Raw genomic sequence first — 21,909 nt, 5'->3', positions numbered from 1 at the left:
GAATGAAAGAGGTTTATAAAGAAGACTTTTAAAACTAGTGTTTTGCTGAGTTGTCCTACAATAGTGCACATTTATAGCGACGTCATTTATATCTAGGTTTATGGCTGCACTTAAACTGCTGTCTACTAAGTGCCCTCGGCATTGTCCATGTCTCCTATTCTTCATTGAAAACAGGCTCCCAAGTGGCGCACCAGAAAAGCAGAGATTGCGAGTTTGAATCACAATGATGCTTAGTCTAGAGAGCAAAATTAGCCAAGCTCTCTGGGTGGGACGGGCATACTCTTTCTACCCTGTCAATCACAAGGGCACTACCCAATCATGGGCATCTGTGAGCTCATGTATGTGGAAGAGGGCAGATGGAGCTTTCATCTGAGTAGAGTGGCGGGATTTGAACTCATGACTTTCTGGTGAAAGGGCCAACATTTTAACCACTGCCCTACTGTTACACTGCCATGTGACACAGCATGAGCAGCAGTTCAAAAAGATATTTTTTGCTGGCTTCGTGTGTCTCGTAGGAAGCACATGGTTAGTTGTGGAATGATGGGTAAAGCTGACTAGTGACCAAGACCAAATTAGGAAGAAATTGGGTTGGGAATACCCGAGAAACCATAAAAAGCGTCATTCATATAAAATTCAGTTAATTTTTCACATGTAGGACTTGCAGATTGATTTCTGAAATGTGATCACATATTATTCACATGATGTGTTTAGGACATAACACGAAATTTTCTCACGTAGTCGCATGCGAAAATGTATGTGGTTGTTCCTTAATGGTGTGGAGATTAAAAATCTAAAATTTCAATCACATACTACACTGATGGCTTTGCAAACGAAGTCGCTGAGATGAGAAATGTGTGAGCTCTCTGGGTTATACCTACGGATGTGCACACTAATTACACTAATATGTGTCAAGCAATACCACCACTGACCAGCAGATGGAGATATATTACACATTACATTCCAATACAATAGCATGAGTTCATACTGAACTTCTAGGTACAATTCTAATGATTATAAATCATAAATTAATACGTACCAATTATAAAGCAATGTTTTTATGTTTTTTTTACTATAGCTGTATTTCAGTAGATACATATAGATGTGCTGAGAATGCTAAATATGGCGGTTAGGTGGAGCAGTTACTGCTCTGTTTAATCATGAATCCTGGGGCTGCAGTGAATGAAAATGGGCAAATGATGATGCTAACTGTTGGCTGTTTCTGTCATTACCTCAGTGTGAGTGAATGAGCTAGTCTCAGTGGCACATCCAGGATTTTATTGCACAGTATGGGGTGGCAAAATGATGGTAAGGGCACTTTAAGGTTGTGTATAGGACAGGATCAATGACATTTTGCAGAATATCCTCATTTTTGATTCATTAAATCTGCATGAAGCCTCAGAGATGAGGTGTGACGTCAGAGTTGAGGTCCAGCCCGCATGTTTCAGGCGTTTAATAATAATAATAATAATAATAATAATAATAATAATAATAATAATAATAATAATAATATAGCCGAGCTGGAAAATATCCCAGGCGAAAAGAAAGGGAGCTTCAGTGCGCGCGCTGCAGGCACTGATTGACGTACGAAGCGGATAAGGTTGCCTTGGTTACGGACTTGTGGACCGTGCAGACCACGCCTACCACAACCCCCCCCCCCCCCCCCCTTAGGTTACAAAAAAAAATCTCTTTCGCACTGACGTCATCGCATGCGGAGCGCCACAGACAGCGTGCTTCGCGCCGAGCGCGTGAGCCAACCGTTTCGCGGGCGAGCGGGACCCGCTAACGGGCAACGGACCGGAAACCATGTGAAGGAACAGAACCGAACCCGGGCGCGGCGCTTAAATTAGCATGCGCGTCTGAAATCCATTTTCTTTTGTTTATTTTGGTTTTAAATCATTAAGCCGGTCACTACCTCCACCTTTCCGTTTTTCGGACGCACAGGTGCGCGGGCTTCCCGTGTCTCTGTTAAAAGCAACGGGCATGGCTGAACCGGAGCGGAAACCCTGCCAACCTTGCCAAAGGGCGCCGGTTCGGGTCGGATTTTACGACATCGAGCGCACTTTGGGGAAAGGGAACTTCGCTGTGGTGAAGCTGGCGAGACACCGGATCACCAAGTCGGAGGTGTGTGAGTGGAACAAAAACTCAAACAAGTAGCAAACTCTGAGAGCAGAGAAATAAATAATAAATAAACCTGACACTGAGCTGTACTTTCTTTTTGTGTGACAGCTGTCCAGGCTTCCTGAGTAGATCTTCTGCGACCAAATAATAATAATAATAATAATAATAATAATAATAATAATAATACAAGTGCACCACAAATTTGCACGATTTATCCTGGTCTATTATTATACTCTTTCAGAAATGTACCAAAGCTACCAAACTGGACTTTTCCTTATCGCTGAGGTGCATCTTTTATACATCTTTATCTGCAGTAGACAGTACATCCTGCAACGTCACATACCTTTACAAAATAAATTAAGGTACATAATTGGGCCAGAGGTGTAGTGCAATGTTACTATCTGTAACTGTATCTGCTCAGCTCTCCAAATATTCACCTGTATTCAGATTTAAACCTGCAGTAGACATGACCTTCTAAAACGGATGGGTTCTTGTTCTTTCTTTCTAAGGTAAAAATGTCAGAACTGTCAGCATGGTGTGTGAATTCGAAACAGTTCCTCAACCTCAGCTACATCACTCCAGTTCAGGGCCATTTTCGTGCCCTAGGAGAGATTCCTCTTGGTCACAACTGTGTGTATATATATATATATATATATATATATATATATATATATATATATATATATATACTGTATAAAAAGTCTAGACACATGCAAAGAAATGCTGTAGGGCAAAGATGAGGTGACTGTCGCACTCGCTTCTTATTTTTGCAGCAAAATTCAGCAGCCATTATTGTGTGCTTCATCTGAAAAGTGTCTCTTGCCACTTAATATGCTGCTTTCTTTACTGACATACAGACATTTTTCTGTAACATTTACTTTTGTTCTGGAAAACTAATGTTTGGAAATCTAACTTTTTTTTTTTTGTATTGACAATGTAGAAGTCATAAAGTAAAAATCTATAACAATGTTTGTATTAAAAAAAAAACAAAAAAAACAAAACGGGTGCCTAAGACTTTTGCACAGTACTGTATATAATGTTGATTATCTTCTTACAATGGCACCTGTCAAGTGGTGGGGTATATTAGGCTGCAAGTGAACAGTCAGTTCTCGAAGTTGAGGTGTTGTAAGCAAGAAAAATGGGCAAGTGTAAGGATCTGAGTGACTTTGACAAGGGCCAAATTGTGATGGTTAGACAACTGGGTCAGAGCATCTCCAAAACAGCAGGGCTTGTGGGGTCCAAGGAAGGACAACCCGGTGATCCAGTGGCAGGGTCATGGGCACCCAAGGCTCACTGATGCGTCTGGGGAGCGAAGGCTAGCCCGTCTGATTCGATCACACAGAAGAGCTATTGTTCATGTTGGCTATGATAGAAAGATGTCAGAACTTAAAGTGCATCGCAGGTTGCTGCATATGTGGCTTCATAGCTGCAGACTGGTCAGAGTGAAAAGAAAAAAAAACCCCGGTAGCCTAATTTAAACCACCAAAGCTGCTACCAGTTGGCAGTTACTAAGTATGAATGACTGAATGAATGAATGCTGTAAAAGTATTGCGTTTATGTTATTGGTCTTTCTTTGTCCCGACCTGCACCTTTTTTTGTTGCATCCCACAGGATTCTCAGCCAAATGTCCTCTGAGCCTGTCTAGCAAAGTTTCTCTAAAGACAAATGTGTGCCTCGTATTTTTATCTATCTGTTTATTCCAAAGAATGTATTGCGTTACATCCTTACATTAAAAGCTAATTAAATCCACACCACATGCAGCATCCCAGTAAAATATACATACTAAAGGTAGAAACAATGCACCCACGATGGTACCACCCACAGCCACGAGGAAAAAGTACAGTTTGGTACCTTTATTTCAGAGAAACTCCTATGTATATATCTAGAGTAGATTAATCATTTGAAGGCTGGAAAAGTATTAGCACTTTTTAGCCTTACAACAGAAGTTTCCCTTTCGCAGAAGGTTCAAAGTAAAACCTCTTTCCAAGGCACTGCCCCATGTGTGTTGCAAACTATGGCTCCTTCAAAACATGATGTGAGAAAACTTGAAAGAAATTTAAAATCTTATCTATTAAAAAAATTTAATGAGTAATCTATTTTAAATCCAGTATTATTAATATTATTATTATTATTTTGCTAGCAAGCTCAGGTACAGTGGGTTTTATTTGGATTTAGGAGGTGGAGGAGCCCTAGTTCATTTATTTGTATGACAACAAGGTGTATGCTAGATTAAGTTACCTCTGTTCATACAGCTGAGAGGGAAGAGAAATTACTTAGGAGGTGTTCATCAGGATCAGATCACCGACATCCATGTGCAAATTGTACGTGCAGTTCTGGGAAATAACGGTTTAAAGTTGAGGAAATCTACACAGTGCATCACTCACGCTATATTTAAAAATGGACGCTGAGGAGTAAAATAGTCCCAAGTGAGATATAAGGTTACATGAGATTGGGCTTTTATCAGGTTTTGGGAAAAGATTGAAATAACAGAACAGCTGTACTGGGAAATGCTGCAATACTGTATTAGTGGTACATTAGAGTTTCTAAAAGCAGTTTTGTGGTCCTGTTCCATGCCCTATGGGAGGTAATGGTGGCACCATTAGGGATACAGTTATTTAATGTTTGCCTTGTGCCCAGCCAATGTTGGTGTAAATTGGATTGGATTTATTTTCCAATCCAATCCTCTGATCCGTTTTATGCCATGACAAATCTTGGATGTGAAAATAAAATACCAGTTGTGTTAATGCATGTTTCCATTGCAGCTCTGTTTCGAGCATCAGAGGGCAGGTTCAGTCCCTTGCAGGAAAAAATCCAAAGGAAACAAAAAAGGTCATATAATGAGTCTTTATTGGTCACATGTACATTACAGCAGAGTGAAATTCTTATCTTCGCATATTCCAGCATGTTAGGAGGTTGGAGTCAGAGCGCAGGGTCAGCCATGATACAGCGCTCCTGGAGCAGAGAGTGTTAAGGGCCTTGCTCAAGGGCCCAACAGTGGCAGCTTGGCAGTACTGGGGCTTGAACCCCCAACCTTCCGATCAGTAACCCATAGACTACCACTGCTGGGGCTTGAACCCCCAACCTTCCGATCAGTAACCCATAGACTGCCACTGCTGGAACCCCCAATTGTCCGATCAGTAACCCAGAGCCTTAACCGTCAAGCCACCACTGCCCTGTATCTGCTAATTGTTCTTTTTTCAGAAAGATATTTTTGAGATATTTTCCTTAAAATCTCTTATGCTGTCAGAATTGATCACTTTGTTGGTATTAGATGAAACAGAGACTGGCTGCAAGGAAAGCAGGAAAAAAAAACCCCTGAACTTCCTGTATACTGAACCGGCTATCACTACATTAGGGACTACTTCTTTGCTTCTGGACATGTTGTGTTTGTCCTCAACAAATACTCTTGGTGTCTTTGTGGTCTTGTATCTTTGGGCCGTGAAGAATGACTTATTAATCTAACAAATAATGTGAGTTATATAATAGACCATGATGGGTCTAAATGAAGAAATAAGACAATCCTTTCCTGACTTGAAACATATTCATGAGACGTGAAGTGTATGCGCAACACCAAAATAGTAATTAACATCTGCATTAAATGCAGGTGGCCATAAAGATCATAGATAAGACCCAGTTGGATGCTGCAAACTTGGAGAAGATCTACAGGGAGGTGGAGATCATGAAGCTACTGGACCATCCGCACATCATCAAGCTTTACCAGGTGGGTCAGGTTGACAGTCATAGTTTTAACCATAATTCATAATCCCATTTGTTTTATGATATGAAGAAATGTGTCCAATTAGGCCACAGCATGGTCTAACAGACCTCCATTATGTTAACAGCCTAACAGTAAATCATGGAACACCACATTAAGGTGATAATTATTTGATGTAAAAAGCCTTCCAAGTACATATATTATTTTTCCAAGGGAGCATAATTGGCCATGCTCCATCTGTGGGAGGGATGAACATACTCTTTCTCCCCTGTCAGAGTGATACTAACCAATCATGGGCATGAAAAAAACTGTTCAATCCGCATTTTTCAGTTTTCATCTCTTCACCAGCAATAAAACATTTACCCATTCTACCACTGCTTTTCAACCCCAGAAAGGTTACTCTCTGACACATCAGCTATGGAAACATTAAGTCTTTACCATTAGTCAGAATCACTTTCCAAGAAACCAAAGGCAATGCAAGTCCAGCTGTTGTGGTGGTTAGCGTTGATCAGTTACATAACACTGATAAGCGCGGGATACTGTGAGTCTCATTGCTGCGGGAATGCTGGCCCTCATTAACACGGTGTTCAGCTACAATTTACTCATTACGCACTTTCGAAACGTTTCATAAAATGCACTACATTCTGTGACATTGCGCTGCAAATTCTGCTGCGGATGAAAGCTGTCTGCTGTCTCTAAGCCTACAAAGAGGCTTATGATGGACTCGTGGTTTTTATAGGTCTTTTGTTCAAATATATTGGAATTTGTGCAGGCCTTAGCCACCAGAAATAATATAATGAGACAGTAAACCCAGAGAACTGACAACGAAAGGCAAAAAACACGAGATGTGTTATGTGTTTGTGTGTGTGTGTGTGGGAGGGAGGGGGGGTGGGGGGGCATTTATTTATTTTGCTGGCATGATTTGGCTCTACTTGTTCCCTTTAGAGGGACGTTCCACTGCAGGTCAATACAAAGTCGCTCTGGCTGATCACCTTTATCCTGTGATGAAACATTTCGATCCTGATGGCCGCCGTCTCTTCCAGAATGGCTGCACCCCATCCACAGGGTATTAGGGTTGGGTGATATGACAGTGTGTGACGTTTTAGATTCATTTTTCCCACTTTCAGTGTTACAGTATTTTTTATTTTATTTTTATAAATAAAATGATCTATAAAATATATAAAAATCTATTTTTAGAAGACATTAAATAGTGTGGTTTTTTTATTATTATTATTGCAACAGTACTGGGAAAGTGTTTGGAAACTATGATATAAATCATGATATACAGTATATCATGTATTGTAGAAATGCCTTTGGGAATATATTGTGATATATTTTTGTCACATCACCCACCCCTAATGCAGTTCTTGGTATGACTTTCACAGTTGCCAGATCTCAACCTAATTGAAAACCTATGGGAGATTTTGGAGCAACGTGTTCGCGCTCTTCAGCATCAAAACACAAACTCAGGGAATATCCTTTCGACGAACCACGTTCACCGCGCCTAGAAACATTGAATTTGTTCTGGTGGCTTTTCCTTTCACTTGTAATGGTTGTAATGGATGTGTCATCTTTATGCTTTTGCCTTTACACTGACATGAAATAATGTCGATTTTTTTCTTCTTCTCTCCAGTAAAGCCAGAACTTTATTAAGACAGGTTGTTTCTTCCCTTCCAACAGGTCATGGAGACCAAGAACATGCTGTACTTGGTCACGGAGTATGCCAAAAATGGTGAAATCTTTGGTGAGCACTTATATTTTTTCCCTTCACAAATCTGCTCAGGAATTCTTTGACAAGCTGATGTGGCATCATTTTGTAGCTGTACCAGACTGTCCATGCAGCCACTTCGCCATCTGCTTGCGCTGGCTGCTGATCCTCCTACAGGTCTTCCGATATTATAAAGGGAACTGAACAGATGCCTTTTGTTTATCTCTGTTAATTAGCCGTGGCACGCGTAATGGAAAAAGGGACGATGCTTTTGGGCTTCGCGCTCTTTGTTTAGCCAGTTATGCTTACCGGCATTTAGTGTCATGATGCCATGACATCTAAAAGCTGAAATGCAACGTGTACTCTCACCCTTTGATATAGCTTATAGAGTACGTAGTCAGCAAAATTCACACATTATGGACCTAGCCAGTTTGAAGGTAAAAGGTTGCTTTCATTTTACAACACGGTCATAGGATTATTGCTGATGTTATCCACCAAATGTTAGATGGTAGAACCAGCCAGTTCAGTCAAAACGAAGAGAAATACACCTAGAGATCGGGTCTCTGTGGTCTTGTACTGGTGCAGATTAGTGCTGCAGGGCTTTAAGTATGCATCATGTTAGAACCGGTGCTAACATCAAAGCAAAGCATGCTTTTGGCACACTTCCCAAACGGCAGCACAATAAGCCTGCCTATAACCGGGCGCCAGAAGGGCAGATCATTATCAAAGCCACGTTTTTGTAATGTTTCAGCAGGTGAGAGTTGAAGGGGATAAAAGAGGTTATCCAGTGAGGCTTTAGCTCACCATTTGCCTTATATACGACACGGTGAGAAGGACAGAAGAGCGAAAGGGAAATTAAATGGCAAGTATAAGGTCAGAGTCCAAAAATAAGCTGGTAGTGGTTTCAGAACTCTTTGATTGGACTAAGCGTGGATTTGGGTTGCCCTGTAATCGACATATCTTTAGCCTCTGGGATTCCTGTATCACATTAAGACGACTAGTTTTGATTTAGCCGATGTCGTCACGCCCCCTCCGGTCTTTCCCTTGCTCGACCTGAAAAGTTTTTAGATGTCCACAAAGTCACTTTCAGCTTCAGGCGTCCCGCTCCATCAATGTCACCTCATTTACTTGTGACAGCTTCTACTGTAGGTCCAGTACATATGTGATGACACTTCGCAAAGCTGCTTGTAATATCAGGGCCTAGACGCCTTCATAATCCAGACCAGCTGCTCTGTAATCGGGCAGTAACGAACCACGTTTTCTCATCAGTTACTTATACAATACAGGCGTCTATCAGCTGATCAAACCCAACCATTCACGTGCACTTCACGTGTCGTTATGGTGCACATGCAGCTGAAACACATGTCTGCGACCGCCGGCTTCACGCTGACTAATGGAAAGCTGCTTTTTCATTAAGACAATGCTGCCACACTGCTCCCAGCACCACGGATTTCATAGAATTTCTCATGAACAAACAGAGTAAATCAAACATGACTGATGACAGCTCAGCTTGATCGTTCACACGACAATTTCTTTCAACACTGGCCTAAAATTGGGACATATTTTGCAATTGTTCGGAGGGGTGAATCATCCTTAAAAACCTAATTAGCTTTATTAAGTGTGTGTCATAAATCAATATGTACTAAACTCTAAACTAACTTAGTTATGCCTAGTTTAGTTCATCTTTCCTGTAAACCAATAAGGAAGTTCGTATGAACTTTGTCGACCTCCAATGTCTATGTGACAAGATGGCTATGTAGCAAGCACATTATAAAATTCCCCAAAGATTAAATGTTTAGTTAAATCATCAGTGTTGTTGTAGGTATTTTGACCAATACCAATAATAAGCCTCATTTATGAATCTATTCATAAATAAAATAAATGAATGTATACGGAACTGAAGGATTGGAATGGCTGGGCTGCTTCACCGGAAAATGTAGGACATGATGTGCTTAGGAAGTGCTCCTCAACAGTTTTTCAGTTCTTTGTAATCTCTGATTTATTTTTTTTTATGGAGTTTTATGGGTGTAAAATCAGATATTCTGCAAATGCATCATACATCAATGCAAACTGCTTCCCTTTTTGACATTCTGGCTAAAAAAAAAAACTAAAAAAAACCACAACTGAATGCAACACTAACTGGAATACCATGACACTGTTTCCAGACTACCTGGCTAGCCATGGGCGGTTGAGTGAGGCAGAAGCACGGAGAAAGTTCTGGCAGATCCTGTCAGCTGTTGAGTACTGTCACAAGCGCAGCATCGTCCACCGAGACCTGAAGGCTGAGAACCTGCTGCTCGACGCAAACATGAACATCAAGATTGCAGGCAAGTGGACTCTGGAACACTTGGCAAAATGCTTCATTCAGTGATTACAGACAGAATAAACTGATATTTTTGGGCAATAAATAAAAGAAACGTACTGATATAATATGGTTTCATACCATTTTTTTTTATCCATTGCCAAATACAGCTCCCCTAGAGCGGCTGGATGTGGCTTAATAAAAGTGTTATTTTTGGATGTTTTACCCAGTCGTGTGTGGTGTAGTCTGCTTGCTGCAGTATCTGTTAAAACCAAAACCCAGCCTTCAGCTTCCTTCAGGCATTCCACAGTTCAAACCAGATAACACACATAAGCACACACCAAGTGCAGTCAGTCTCTCAGCCACTCTGGGACAACATATTTACCCAGTGACGTCAAGTGGAAGCGAGGCCAGTAGCACAGAGGAATGAACTAATATGCTCTGACATCAAACACACGCACACGTACACCCGAGGCTGTAAAACTGACAGAGACTGGTGAATCACTAGGCATCTCACGATTTATGTAAAGATAGCACGACTGGAGGAAATGAATTATTACAGTTATTTCCAAGCAGCATGGTTAATGGATTCGGCTAAACACTTTGGGACAGAACACTGCGCCAATCTGAGATTGTTTTTTTTGAACATCACTTGCTAGCTAGCATTGTTAGAGGCTTTCATCTACTTCTGTATGAAATTCATTATATGTAAAGGCTTGTGTATGAAATAGTGACGAGATTACAGGTTAAAATGGGCCTTACACATTACAGAGACTGCACATTGGCAGATATATGTTCCAGCAAGTGGTTATGAAATTCTTCTGGCACAGACCCCATGCATCTGGTAAATTTCCATACTTCCACTATCCCCAACCTCCCCGACAGATATCGCCTCATCCTAACCATACAAAGTACACACACAGCACATATACAGTACAAATCACATAAAACCTCTCGGTAAGCACTGCCACTATTATCTTGCTCATTTCATAATATAACTGACTGAAAGTTCCTTTACTTTATAACCTAGATTTAATCTTGAGATATTGGGGTGGAAACTGAAAGTGCATTATAAGCTATTCCTGTAGCTTCTTGCATAAACAGCTATTTCTACTTTCATTGTCGTCAATACCGGAGAAGAGATATATAGTAAGGTCATGATGGTTTCATCTACCCCACCGCAGTTTCATCAGAATGTTATTATTTTATCGTCTTCTATAGCCAGTCATTCCACTGGTGGTTTATTCACACTGTATTCTCTCACTCTACCATTGAACCTTAAGTGCAGATAAAACGTGTTGACTCAGGGTGCAGTGACCTTTGCTGTCTTATTCCAAGTAGTAATATCCCTCCCACTGATTTTCACTTGGCCGCCCTTTATATCCACTCTCCCACGTGTTCACCTGTTTCATAACAGAGCCAGGCTGTGAATTGTCTTCAGGAATTCAACATAATCGCATATATATACCGTTTCACGATTCATTCATTCATCTTCAGTAAACGCTTGACTCTATCGCTTGACTTCCTATCGCAGGAACAATAGACATGAGGCAGGAATACACCCTGGATGGCATGCAAGTCCTTTTTTTTTTGGTTTAAATCCAGGCCTCATCACCCTGGCCTATTTCTTTCTACTCATTATTTACATTTACATTTATGGCATTTGGCATACGCCCTTATCCAGAGCGACTTACATTTATCCCATTTATACAATTGAAGATTAAGGGCCTTGCCCAAGAGCCCAACCGTGGTAGCTTGGCAGTGCTGAGGCTTGAACTCCTGACCTTCTGATCAGTAACCCAAAGCCTTTAAAAACTGATCCAGCACTGCCCATTTTTGACACAATCCACAACAGGTCTGTAACGCCATCTACCAAGGATTGAAATGTTTGACTTCAAATCATACACAGCTGTCAGTCGTAAGGAATATTTTTTTTTTTTTTTAATTATTATTCCTTACGACTGACAGCTGTGAAAAAAAAACAAAAAACCAAAGGGATTACACAAAGGCCAGCTATCTTACTAAGGCTCATCTTGCATTTTTCTTTGTTCTTCACTTTCTGTCAGAGTTACAGAGTTAGCAAGGCTAGCAAGCTGAACGTTTGAGTTACTGAACAGAAATTACAACAGAAAATAAGATCATTGTTTTGCCTTCTTCACCCTCACTTGCAGACTTTGGTTTTGGGAACTTCTTCCAGCCAGGGCAGCCGCTAGCCACATGGTGCGGCAGCCCACCTTACGCGGCTCCCGAGGTGTTTGAAGGGCAGAAATATGAAGGGCCACAGCTGGACATCTGGGTAAGAGAGACTACACCACACACTCTCCTGATCCATTCAGAATTGATCATTTTTGGAAGTTGTGAAATTCCAGTATGCCAATGCATGGGCCACACTACAAAATCCTACTTTATGTTGAAAATGAGAGACCCCAGGTACAGGTGGGTGCATGAGTATTTGGACAGTGACCCAATTTTCATCATTTTGCCTTTGTACAACACCACAATGGATTTGAAATGAAGCAGTCAAGATGTGATGTTTTAATTCAAGGGGTTTTTTTGGGTTTTTTTTTTTTACAAAATAGCGCATTAACCATTTAGGAAGTAGACATTTATTACATAGACCCTCCATTTTCATAGGTTCAAAAGTTATTGGACAAATGACTAATCAGCTTTAAGACTAACTTTACGAGTGGCCAAATCAACAATCTTGTACATTCTTAAAAATAATGAATACATCGGTGAGCTCAGCAACACCAAAAGGCCCGAAAGAGCACAGAAAACAACTAAAGTGAGGATTGCAGGATTCTTTACTTGGTGAAGAAAACCCCCTTCACAACATCTAGCCATGCCAAGAACACTTAAGGAGATCGGTATATCAGTGTCAAAGTCTACAATCATGAGATGCCTTTATGAATGGAAATACAGAGGGTTTACCTCAAGATGCACACCACTGGTAACACCTAAGAACAGAAAGGCCAGATTAAACTTTACCTGGAACCACATTCTTTGGACAGATGAAACCAAGATTATCTGTCAAACATAAAGGTTGTGTTATGGAATGGGCATCTATGGCTGCCAATGGAGCTGGGTCACTGGTGTTTATTAATGATGTGATTGTTGATAGAAGAAGCAGGATGAACTCTGAAGTGTACAGAGCTATACTTTCTGTTCAGATGAAGTCAAATGCTGGAAAACTGGGACTTAACAGTACAGGTGGATAATGACCCAAAACATACTACGAAAGCAACCCAAGAGCTTCTTAAGGCAAAGAAATGGAATGTTCTTAAATGTCAGGTAGCAGTATATAATATCTTGGGTTCTTCATAACTAGCTAACTACACATCGTATATTTATCAAAAATGTACAGAGTGTTTTGCCCATTGTAAAAGACCATCTGCGACTTGTCACAGTATCTACTTGCAAACAATATGTAAACTCTGCTATCAGCAGAATTCCGATCATCGAATCCGGAGGCCACGTGCAGTGAAAAGGTGGAATTATGAGTAATACTGTACAAGTGTTGCTTTAGATTTGTGTGTGTGTGTGTTATACAGAGTATGGGGGTGGTCTTATATGTGCTGGTTTGTGGCACCTTACCATTTGATGGTCCCAGCCTGCCGGTTTTGCGACAGAGGGTTCTTGAAGGCCGTTTCCGCATCCCTTACTTCATGACCGAGGGTAAGGGAGTTACTATAATGCATACAAACTAGGACGATATTTAGTGCTCAGGACTACTACACTATGTTAACAGTCTGAAAGTTAGAATGAATGCGTCCAGCAATCCTAAGGACCGTCATTGGTGAACCCTGACTAACGGTCTGTCCCCAGACTGCGAACACCTGATCCGGAGGATGCTGGTCCTTGACCCGGCCAAGAGGTTGGCACTAAGCCAAATTCGTCAGCACCGCTGGATGGTGCAGGAGGTACCATCACCAAAGCCTCAGCTCAACCGGCAGGGCGTAGGAGAGCATAGCGAGCAGGTCCTTCGTCTCATGCACAATCTTGGCATCGACCAGCACAAGACCATAGAGGTGAGGATGACTTTTAGCTATCCAGAGCATCTCAGAATGAATTGTTTGTAATTGATAGAGTGTCGTTATGATTTTCAGTTAGACACTCTTAAGAAATGATTATTATTTTGTGACTTCATGGATGTTTGGCCTCTCATGTCCATATGTTAGCTTATGTTACATAGTATTTTGAAAAGGAAATAGAGCTAAATACCAAAATAACACTCTCAAGCAGTGCAGTGACTAAGCATTAGCCTTAGAGGTCACAAGTTCAAATCTCAAACATGCCACAGATGGGGAGTCCAAGAGAATATAATGTGCACTATTTAATGGGTTTGAAGGATGGCCTACCGATTACAAAGGTGCTAGCCAACTGCAGGCATCTCTTAGCTCTTATATATGGAAAGGAGCAGATAATGTTCTCCTCTAAACGTGTTCATCATCCCTATGATGGTACATGTACATGTTAGTAGAATTAGCTAGTGGACAGAAGTTGACAAATTGGTAATAAATACTGAAGTAAATACTGTTGTAAAACCAAATTTTCTTTGAGCAAACTTTCTTCTGTGCAGTCTCTCCAGAACAAAAGCTACAATCATTTTGCTGCTATCTACTACCTGCTGGTGGAGCGACTCAAAGCCCACAGAAGCAGTTTTCCTGTGGAACAGAGGCTCAACGGTGCCCAGCGCCGGCCAAGCACTGTGGCTGAGCAGACTGTCCTCAAGGTATTTCAATGTTATAAGAGTGTAAATAAGTCATGCAAAGCAAACTGCATTCCCGTTCTTGCACTACACGCCAGTGGTATCTATCGTAAGAACCCGTTGTTCAACTGCCGTCATTTGCGTATGCGCATATTTGATTAAGAACGCGATGAAAAGGATGTCTAAAATAGTTATATCATTAACGTCTATGCTATAAAAATGAAGACTGTCCTTCTCCCACAGGCTTCCGTTCCAGCTCTGCAAGCCACACGCCACCTGCGCTCACCCATTCTCCTGCAGACCTCCACTGAGACTTTCAGCTTCACACAAAGCACTGCTTCTCCAGAGCAGGCCCTAATGGAGGAGGAGGAGGTGGCCACTCCCAAGGTCAGTGAGAACTTTCTGGAAGTGCAGACGTCTACAGCAATGAGCAATGCAGCACCAGCAGAAGAATTGCACAACGTTATATTGGCGCACGAGTTAGGTTTTTTAATAGCTTTGTTACTCATTTGGGCACCGCTGGATGACGCCAGCAAGGGCTGTCTTGTGTTCATAAAGTTCCGCTGCCACTGAACCACCCTCAAATCTTCCTCATGACTCATCATCAGTCGAGCCATGCGCAGACGTCCTAAAATAACAGCAGCGTAGTGACGGAAGCTAATGAAAAGCCCTTGCCTTCCCTCCCTCGCTCTGTTTCTACCTTGCATTATATTCCACTGCGGCCAGCAAAGTATTTAATTCTGGATTGAGAGATGAATCCAGACATAAAAGCTTCTTCTGCAGGGTAAAGGACGCTGATGAGGCACACAGGGCATATGTTTGAGCAGAGCAATTGAGAGCAGGAAATAACAGTGCTAGACAACAGTAGGATCTGAACTGAGTGGCCCTCTTGTTTGAGCTAGTCACTTAATTGCCACTGCTGTGCCAGGCCAGCTACACTGAGCGTCAGCCGGCTGCTTAGACTAGCACTATGCAGCCCACTGGCTATATCAAGGAACTTTTTCTCTCCATCTCCCTAGCCGTCCGTTAGGAGGTGCGACTACACTCCACCTTTTCAGCTAAATCTGGCGGTCGCCATAGCTACCGAGTATTGCAATCCTGGCACCAGGGTTTAGCCTTTTCATGGTTTTTATAAGCATCAGACAGTTTTCCCTCAAAGTAGTACACTCCTCTTCACCTTCGTTTCAAGCCAACATTACTAATAATTCATAAAATCTAGTTGGAGCCAGCCTCATGCAAAAGAAACCATGCAATCTGCATTTTGTTTATTGTTAGCCATACTAGTGTATGTATATATATAGATATAGATATAGATATAGATATAGATAGATATAGATATATAGATAGATATATAGATGTACACAAATGAAAAGTGGTGTTTGTAAAACCCAGGCTGATAAAAACACACACACACACACCCCAGAAAGCTCAGATACCTTCATTTCTTTTTTTTTTTTTACTCCATTTGATTCTATTGTAACTGTAACTCTTCATTTGTTTGTGTGTGTGTGTGTGTGTGTGTGTCTGTCTGTCTGTCTGTCTGTCTCCCCTCCCCAGGTGGATGGCTGTATGCTGGAGCCTCTGCCCCCTGTTGTGTTACGTAATGCCAGTGGCTTATTTCCGGGCACCGTCACAGAGTCATCCATAGATGAAGGAATCGAGGCTGAGGACGAACAGAGCATCCACTTAAGCCAGCACAGACAAACACAGTCAGACGGCACCAGCCAACTGGGCACAGTGTCTGCCTCAGGTGTGTGTACACACATTTCACAAAGCAATAAATGGATAAACAGACAGACAGACAGATAGATAGAATGGCCAGATGATGGTTAGGTGGATGAATAGGTAGGTAGTACAATAGACAGGTGAATAGATAAAAGGCTGTATGGGTGGATGTATAAGTAAATGGACAGGTACATGCTAAAGGTACAGGGATGGATGGATGGACAGATAGTAGAAAGATGGATAGATGGCTGGATGGTTCCATGAGTATGATGGATAAATGATGGCTAGATAAATTAACAGGAGATTGATTAAATAGACAATGGTTAGTAGAAAGACATACATACATGGATGGACGGATGGCTACTTAATGAATCATTGGATGCACAATAGATGGATGAATTGATAGACAAGACAGCAGACAGATGAAAAGATAATTAGATGGATGGAACGATGGTTAGGTAAATGGATAGCAAGATGGAAGAGATGGACTGATAGGTAGAATGATGGACAGATGGATGAATGGAGAAGTACCCCTACGGATGAATGACTAAGATAGTTACACATGGGTGGTTGTAAAGGTAGCACAATAGAAATAGCTATTTCTGTGGGACAACTGGTAAGAAGGTTGCTTGGATCACTAGGTGGACAGAAGCACACGAACAGGAATGGATCATGATGGACATAGTATTATGGAAGGATAGTCAGAAAAATAAGATGAATTGATGCTGGAATGGTATGGTAATAAAAACTAAAAATAATAGTATATAATTTCAATAGGGAAGCTCCTCTCCATGGCTTTGAACCCGTCTCTGGGCAGCATGGACTCAGAGTACGATTTGGGCTCCACACACAGTGACCTCAGCCTGGCCGACGACCCTCCGCCCCATGGAGGTACGCCAACAGTGATGCCTGCTAGTCAAGCAGACCCTACCTTCCCCTGCTTGAAAGCTTCTAATCCCAGCCCCCAAGGCCTGAGCTCAGAGGAGCGTAAGGCTCATAATCATTCATCGGTCAGCTTTCGTGAAGGACGACGAGCATCAGACACTTCTCTCACACAAGGTGCCAACTTTCTTCTTTTCAATCGTGTTGGCTTTTTACTTTTTTCTTCTGTTACTTTCTCACTTAACGTTGCTGTTAAAACCCATTTGTGTCAGTCTGCCCACATTTATATTTTCAGCCTATTGTCAGATTGTATGAAGAACCCAGTTGTGCCTCCAAAAAAAAACCCTTGATGAATTAATCGTCACGGTATGAATCAGTCAAGTTGAACTGACAGGAATCACCTGCCATTTAGGTCCTATAACCTGCAGTTATACACCTTGTTCTCCTTGTTTTTTAGGTCTGTAAGCTGTTGATTAGTTCATTAGACATGCCATTTTATGCAGTGTTCTTTGTTTGATTCCAGGCCAGATGGCTGTTGATTAGTTCCTGTGACTCTTATTTTTGTTTTCTAGGTCTGGTAGTGTTCCGGCAGCACCTCCAAAATCTCGCCAGGACCAAAGGAATTCTGGAGTTGAACAAAGCACAAGTGGTGCTGGGATCTCGAGATGGAGACACCAGCTTCCAGCCTAAAAACCTGGAGCTTCAACAGCAGGTTAAAACAAGTAGTATAATCCTGTTATACTGTAAATGGTATCAGAAGTTCCTGTCTACCATTTTATCGTTATGAATCTCATAGTTATGGATGAACTACAACCTTTTGGCTGTTCTTTATCCAATGGATTGTTTTTTTGTTTTTTTTTATTTGGTCTGCAGGGAGAAGCACATCAATGTCGTAGTGGAAAGGACACAGCAATGTTCTCGACTAAAATGCACCCCTATCTGCTGTCTAGACGGCAGTCACTGGAAACCCATTGTCTTGCTCAGAGGCTGCAGGTATTGTCACTCAGAATTGAACTGGCCTTCTGTGCAGGATAAAATAATCAGTTTGCCTTGGTACGCATTGTCATTTTTAACAGTCATCGTGGCTCTTGTGGATTCTAAAATACGTTTTTCAAAACTCACCTGAATACAGACCATAAGATGAAATGAAGTGCTCTAGTTGGACTGATTAATTGGAGAACAGGTTGCAGTGATGACGTGTGTGTTTTACCAGAGGGCTAGTCTGCTGGCCAGTGGTGCTGGCAGTGGGCAAATATTCTGTAAGGATCCTATGCCTCGTACACTGGAGCAGCAACTACAGGAATACAGGTAAGGAGTGCAAGAACATTTTGTGGGTTTTTTTCCCTTTAATGTACAATCTCCAGTGCAGAATAACTTACTAAAAATTGAAAAAAAGTGTTAAATTGTGGAATTCGGGTACACTCACCCCAAAAAAATACTGCCATCTTTAGACTCCAACAGAAGAGACTCCATCTACAGAAGCAGTCTCATCTGCAGGCCTACTTCCACCAGACTCAACTGGCAGAGGACCGGTACACACCCGTGCAGGATCACGCCGATACCTCCCTCGCCAACCCAACTCTCTCTCGTACAGCTCAGACCCTCAGCCCACTCCTGGAGCCTAGCACCCCCTGTCCAGAGATGCACTATGTGCCCTCAGACTGTGAGACGATGGAGGCTCAACAAGGTGTTCTGGTGAAGTGAAACTATTCCCTTTCCAGCCAGACACACTGGGATGGATCTCAGACAAAAAAAAAAAACTAACTAATGGAAGAACACCACCAAGCTCTCATGGACAAGCAAAATGGCGCGTTGGTGTTGAATCTTAACGAGACACATACACCCCATTGTGATCAAAATCCCAGAGTATGGACTATGAAGGACTTGTTTTGTCAACTGTCAAGAGTAGTAATTCTTTGCAAAATTAGCTAGACAAGCACAATATAAACATGTTCTAGCAAAGGTTCAGATTTGTGTCAGTATAAAAGCAATATGTTCTCCCTGAGAAGACAATGTTAAGGTTATTTAATTTATTACATTTTAAAATTGATCAGTTTTCCAATGCTGTTCGGAAAAGGGGGGGGGGGCTCATCCTGACATGCAGAAAATCAGTTCTACGGCTCTATTATTTGGTTCTACTTAAAAGCGTGTTATACTTCACCTTGCTTCAACTGCTTCCGACAGCCAACTGAAACAAACCTCGGACAGCCGAGAGCTTGTAGTCTTTCAGAACAGTGGGAGGATCCTAGCTATCCATCAATCAAGGATGAGGGTAGTAAACAGCAAAGTATGATATGTGCAAGTTCACATTTTATTCTTGCCCCATCATTCGTTGCGCTCTATCCGAAGTGCCTTTCCACGGCTTGGAAGGCATCAGAAGCCTGTTCGGATGAAAGTATAAGTGGGCCTTTAGGCACTTTTAAATGTGACAGAAGGAAACGTCTGTCATATCAAGCGATGTTAAATCCACTAGCCACTCCAAATGACTACTGAACCAAACACTGATGTTGGTCGGCTTATTTCATTTAAGTGCATCACATGTGGCATTAAAAAATGTAATGCACTTTCAAGTATATTCGGTACATTTACCCTGTTCCTACACTCATTGGATCTTCTATTAGATACACCTTTGAGTAGTTACACACGTATTGACTGTAGGTCATCTGATGCGGTGTAGACTTGTGTCAGTCTGTCTAATCTGTCAACCATCATAAGAGCACAAATGACTGGTGGTTTATCGTCCTCATCATAGCAGTGACATCGACACTGGTACAGGAGTAGCCGACACAGCAGCATTGCTGGGGTTTCCCCCAAACTGATGCACTGGATAGAAGGCGGCTGATAGATTATGTATAGCACCAGAGTCAATAACTGTATACCAACAAAGCACCTACAAGGCCAAGGAGTCTAAAAGGAAGCCATTTCAGATTCCACCCGAGTTGTAGCGATTTTGTCAGGACGTAAAGTATTTCATTATTATAGCCATGGGCCTTTTTTCAGTGAAATGTTCTTTTGAGGAATGTTCAAGGATTTCTTTTCTTCTTCTTTTTTTTTCAGATCTGAAGTCTACTCTGTACGACGATCGATGAAGTACGATACACAGGCTGAATCCTTAACGGATTCCTATTGTATCCCTAAATTCCTGCCCCGGTTATATTTAAACCGCATAACGTATGAAAGAATGGCTTCTATAGCTTAGCTAGTGAGCTATACGTGGAATATAGGGCCTTTTATGGTTACTGTACAAGAATATTTACCATCCCGACGTATAATAGCAATACAGAACGTTTCGGTAATAGTCCTGACACCTGAAAATAGGTGTTTGTAGTGAATGTGTTTACTTTTTTGCCAGTTCACAAAAACAAAGATCTCACCAAGACTTGGTAGAATTTGTAGTCAATCTTTTGTTCACTTTGTTGGAATTAAAAACATGAAAGACACTTAAAAGGAACTGTTAAGTCTTTTGTTCTCCCACCTATCCATTCAAATATTCAATATTTATCATGCTTATCATGATAAATGATGCGTTCAGTGGTCCGACTTACACAACAGCTTGTGTATGAAATCTTAATCCAAACCTCGACAAGCAACCTGGCCAGTCCACAGAGGAGAACTCATTGGATTTTCCTCCTTAAGCTCTGACTGACCCCCAAACCTGATTATAGCAGCAAACTCCCGTACAATATCATGACAGAGGGCACCCTGCTCCTTTAAACAACCCGTGGGTCCTAATTGCACTGCAGGGGAGTTGTATTTCTTTCATTGTTATTAATTTAAATACTGGTCAAACTGTTTAAAAAAAAAAAAAAAAATCAAATCAGAGGGGGTCATTTCAAAGAGGCAAACTCAAATGATTGTAAATGTTAAGACAATAACTGATGAGACATCCAGAGTAAACGGTAATTCTCAGGTAAATCCAGAGTGAAAAAGCATATACTAGACACCTCAAACATCTAGTGATGGGTACAACTTCTGTCCTTTCTTTCTAAAGTTTTTGAATGTGCTGGATGCAATCAGATGTCTCACTTTCTCATCCAGAACAACCTCGAGGATCATAATCAGTCTGGCTTCAAGGTGGTGCACCCCATGGTCGTGGCTCTTATTGAGAAGCTTCACGTTGCTAGGTCAGCCAAACGATCATCAGTTCTAATCCTTCGTGACCTCTCAGCTTCCTTCTGCTTGGTCAATCACAAGACTCTCCTGTACTTGCTCACAAGATTTAGAATTAGAGACCCAGCTTTGCATCCTACTTGGAGGGGATTCGCATTTACTTCATACAGATTCTCCATTGGTGTCTCACAAGGCTTGGTGCTTGGTCCTTTTCTGTTGTTCCTCTATACCGTCTACCTCAGTGAGGTAATAGTCTCACATGGTTAGCACTGCTATGCCGATGACACTCAACACGACACATTTCCTTCCTCAGACACTGATGTTTCAGCTTGTATTTCAGCATGTTTGGCAGGCATCTAGTCACAGATGGCAGCCCCAGAAGACTGAGCTGCTGTATATACCTGGAGATGCATCCCCATTTCAAGTTCTTGTGATCTCGCTGGAGAACTCTTGGATCACACCATCTGGCCATGCGTGCAACTTTGGTGTAGTTCTGGACAACCAACTATTTTCTCATCATATTGCTAATCTGACTTGCTCATGTTATTTTCCCCATTACATCATTACGAGGATCTGGTTGTTTCTCTTTTTACAGAGGCCACTCAGGTGCTTGTTCGGTCCCTTGCCATGTCAACACTGGG

The 21,909-nt window shown here is 41.7% G+C and overlaps 1 protein-coding gene across 2 annotated transcripts; it reads left to right on the top strand.

Moving 5' to 3' along the window:
* Nucleotides 1-1,723: 1,723 nt before the first annotated feature.
* On the top strand, nucleotides 1,724-20,605 carry sik2a (salt-inducible kinase 2a). Of its 2 annotated transcripts, XM_053617984.1 has the most exons (15): nucleotides 1,724-2,121; nucleotides 5,723-5,839; nucleotides 7,514-7,577; nucleotides 9,707-9,868; nucleotides 12,015-12,139; nucleotides 13,395-13,518; nucleotides 13,669-13,871; nucleotides 14,423-14,575; nucleotides 14,795-14,938; nucleotides 16,109-16,301; nucleotides 17,054-17,335; nucleotides 17,731-17,870; nucleotides 18,032-18,151; nucleotides 18,372-18,466; nucleotides 18,610-20,605. In XM_053617984.1, the coding sequence occupies exons 1-15, from the start codon at nucleotides 1,981-1,983 to the stop codon at nucleotides 18,860-18,862; spliced, it is 2,316 nt and encodes a 771-aa protein (XP_053473959.1). In that variant the 5' UTR covers nucleotides 1,724-1,980; the 3' UTR covers nucleotides 18,863-20,605. The 2 variants fall into 2 exon arrangements, with proteins under 2 accessions (XP_053473959.1, XP_053473960.1); XM_053617985.1 differs by lacking the exon at nucleotides 18,610-20,605 and having other exon boundaries at nucleotides 18,291-18,423.
* The last annotated feature ends 1,304 nt before the right edge of the window (nucleotides 20,606-21,909 follow it).

This window comes from Ictalurus furcatus, chromosome 28 (genome assembly GCF_023375685.1).
Source record: "Ictalurus furcatus strain D&B chromosome 28, Billie_1.0, whole genome shotgun sequence".
Taxonomy (NCBI): domain Eukaryota; kingdom Metazoa; phylum Chordata; class Actinopteri; order Siluriformes; family Ictaluridae; genus Ictalurus; species Ictalurus furcatus.
Note: the sequence above shows the minus strand (reverse complement) of the source record. Positions and strands in the feature narration are given on the sequence as shown.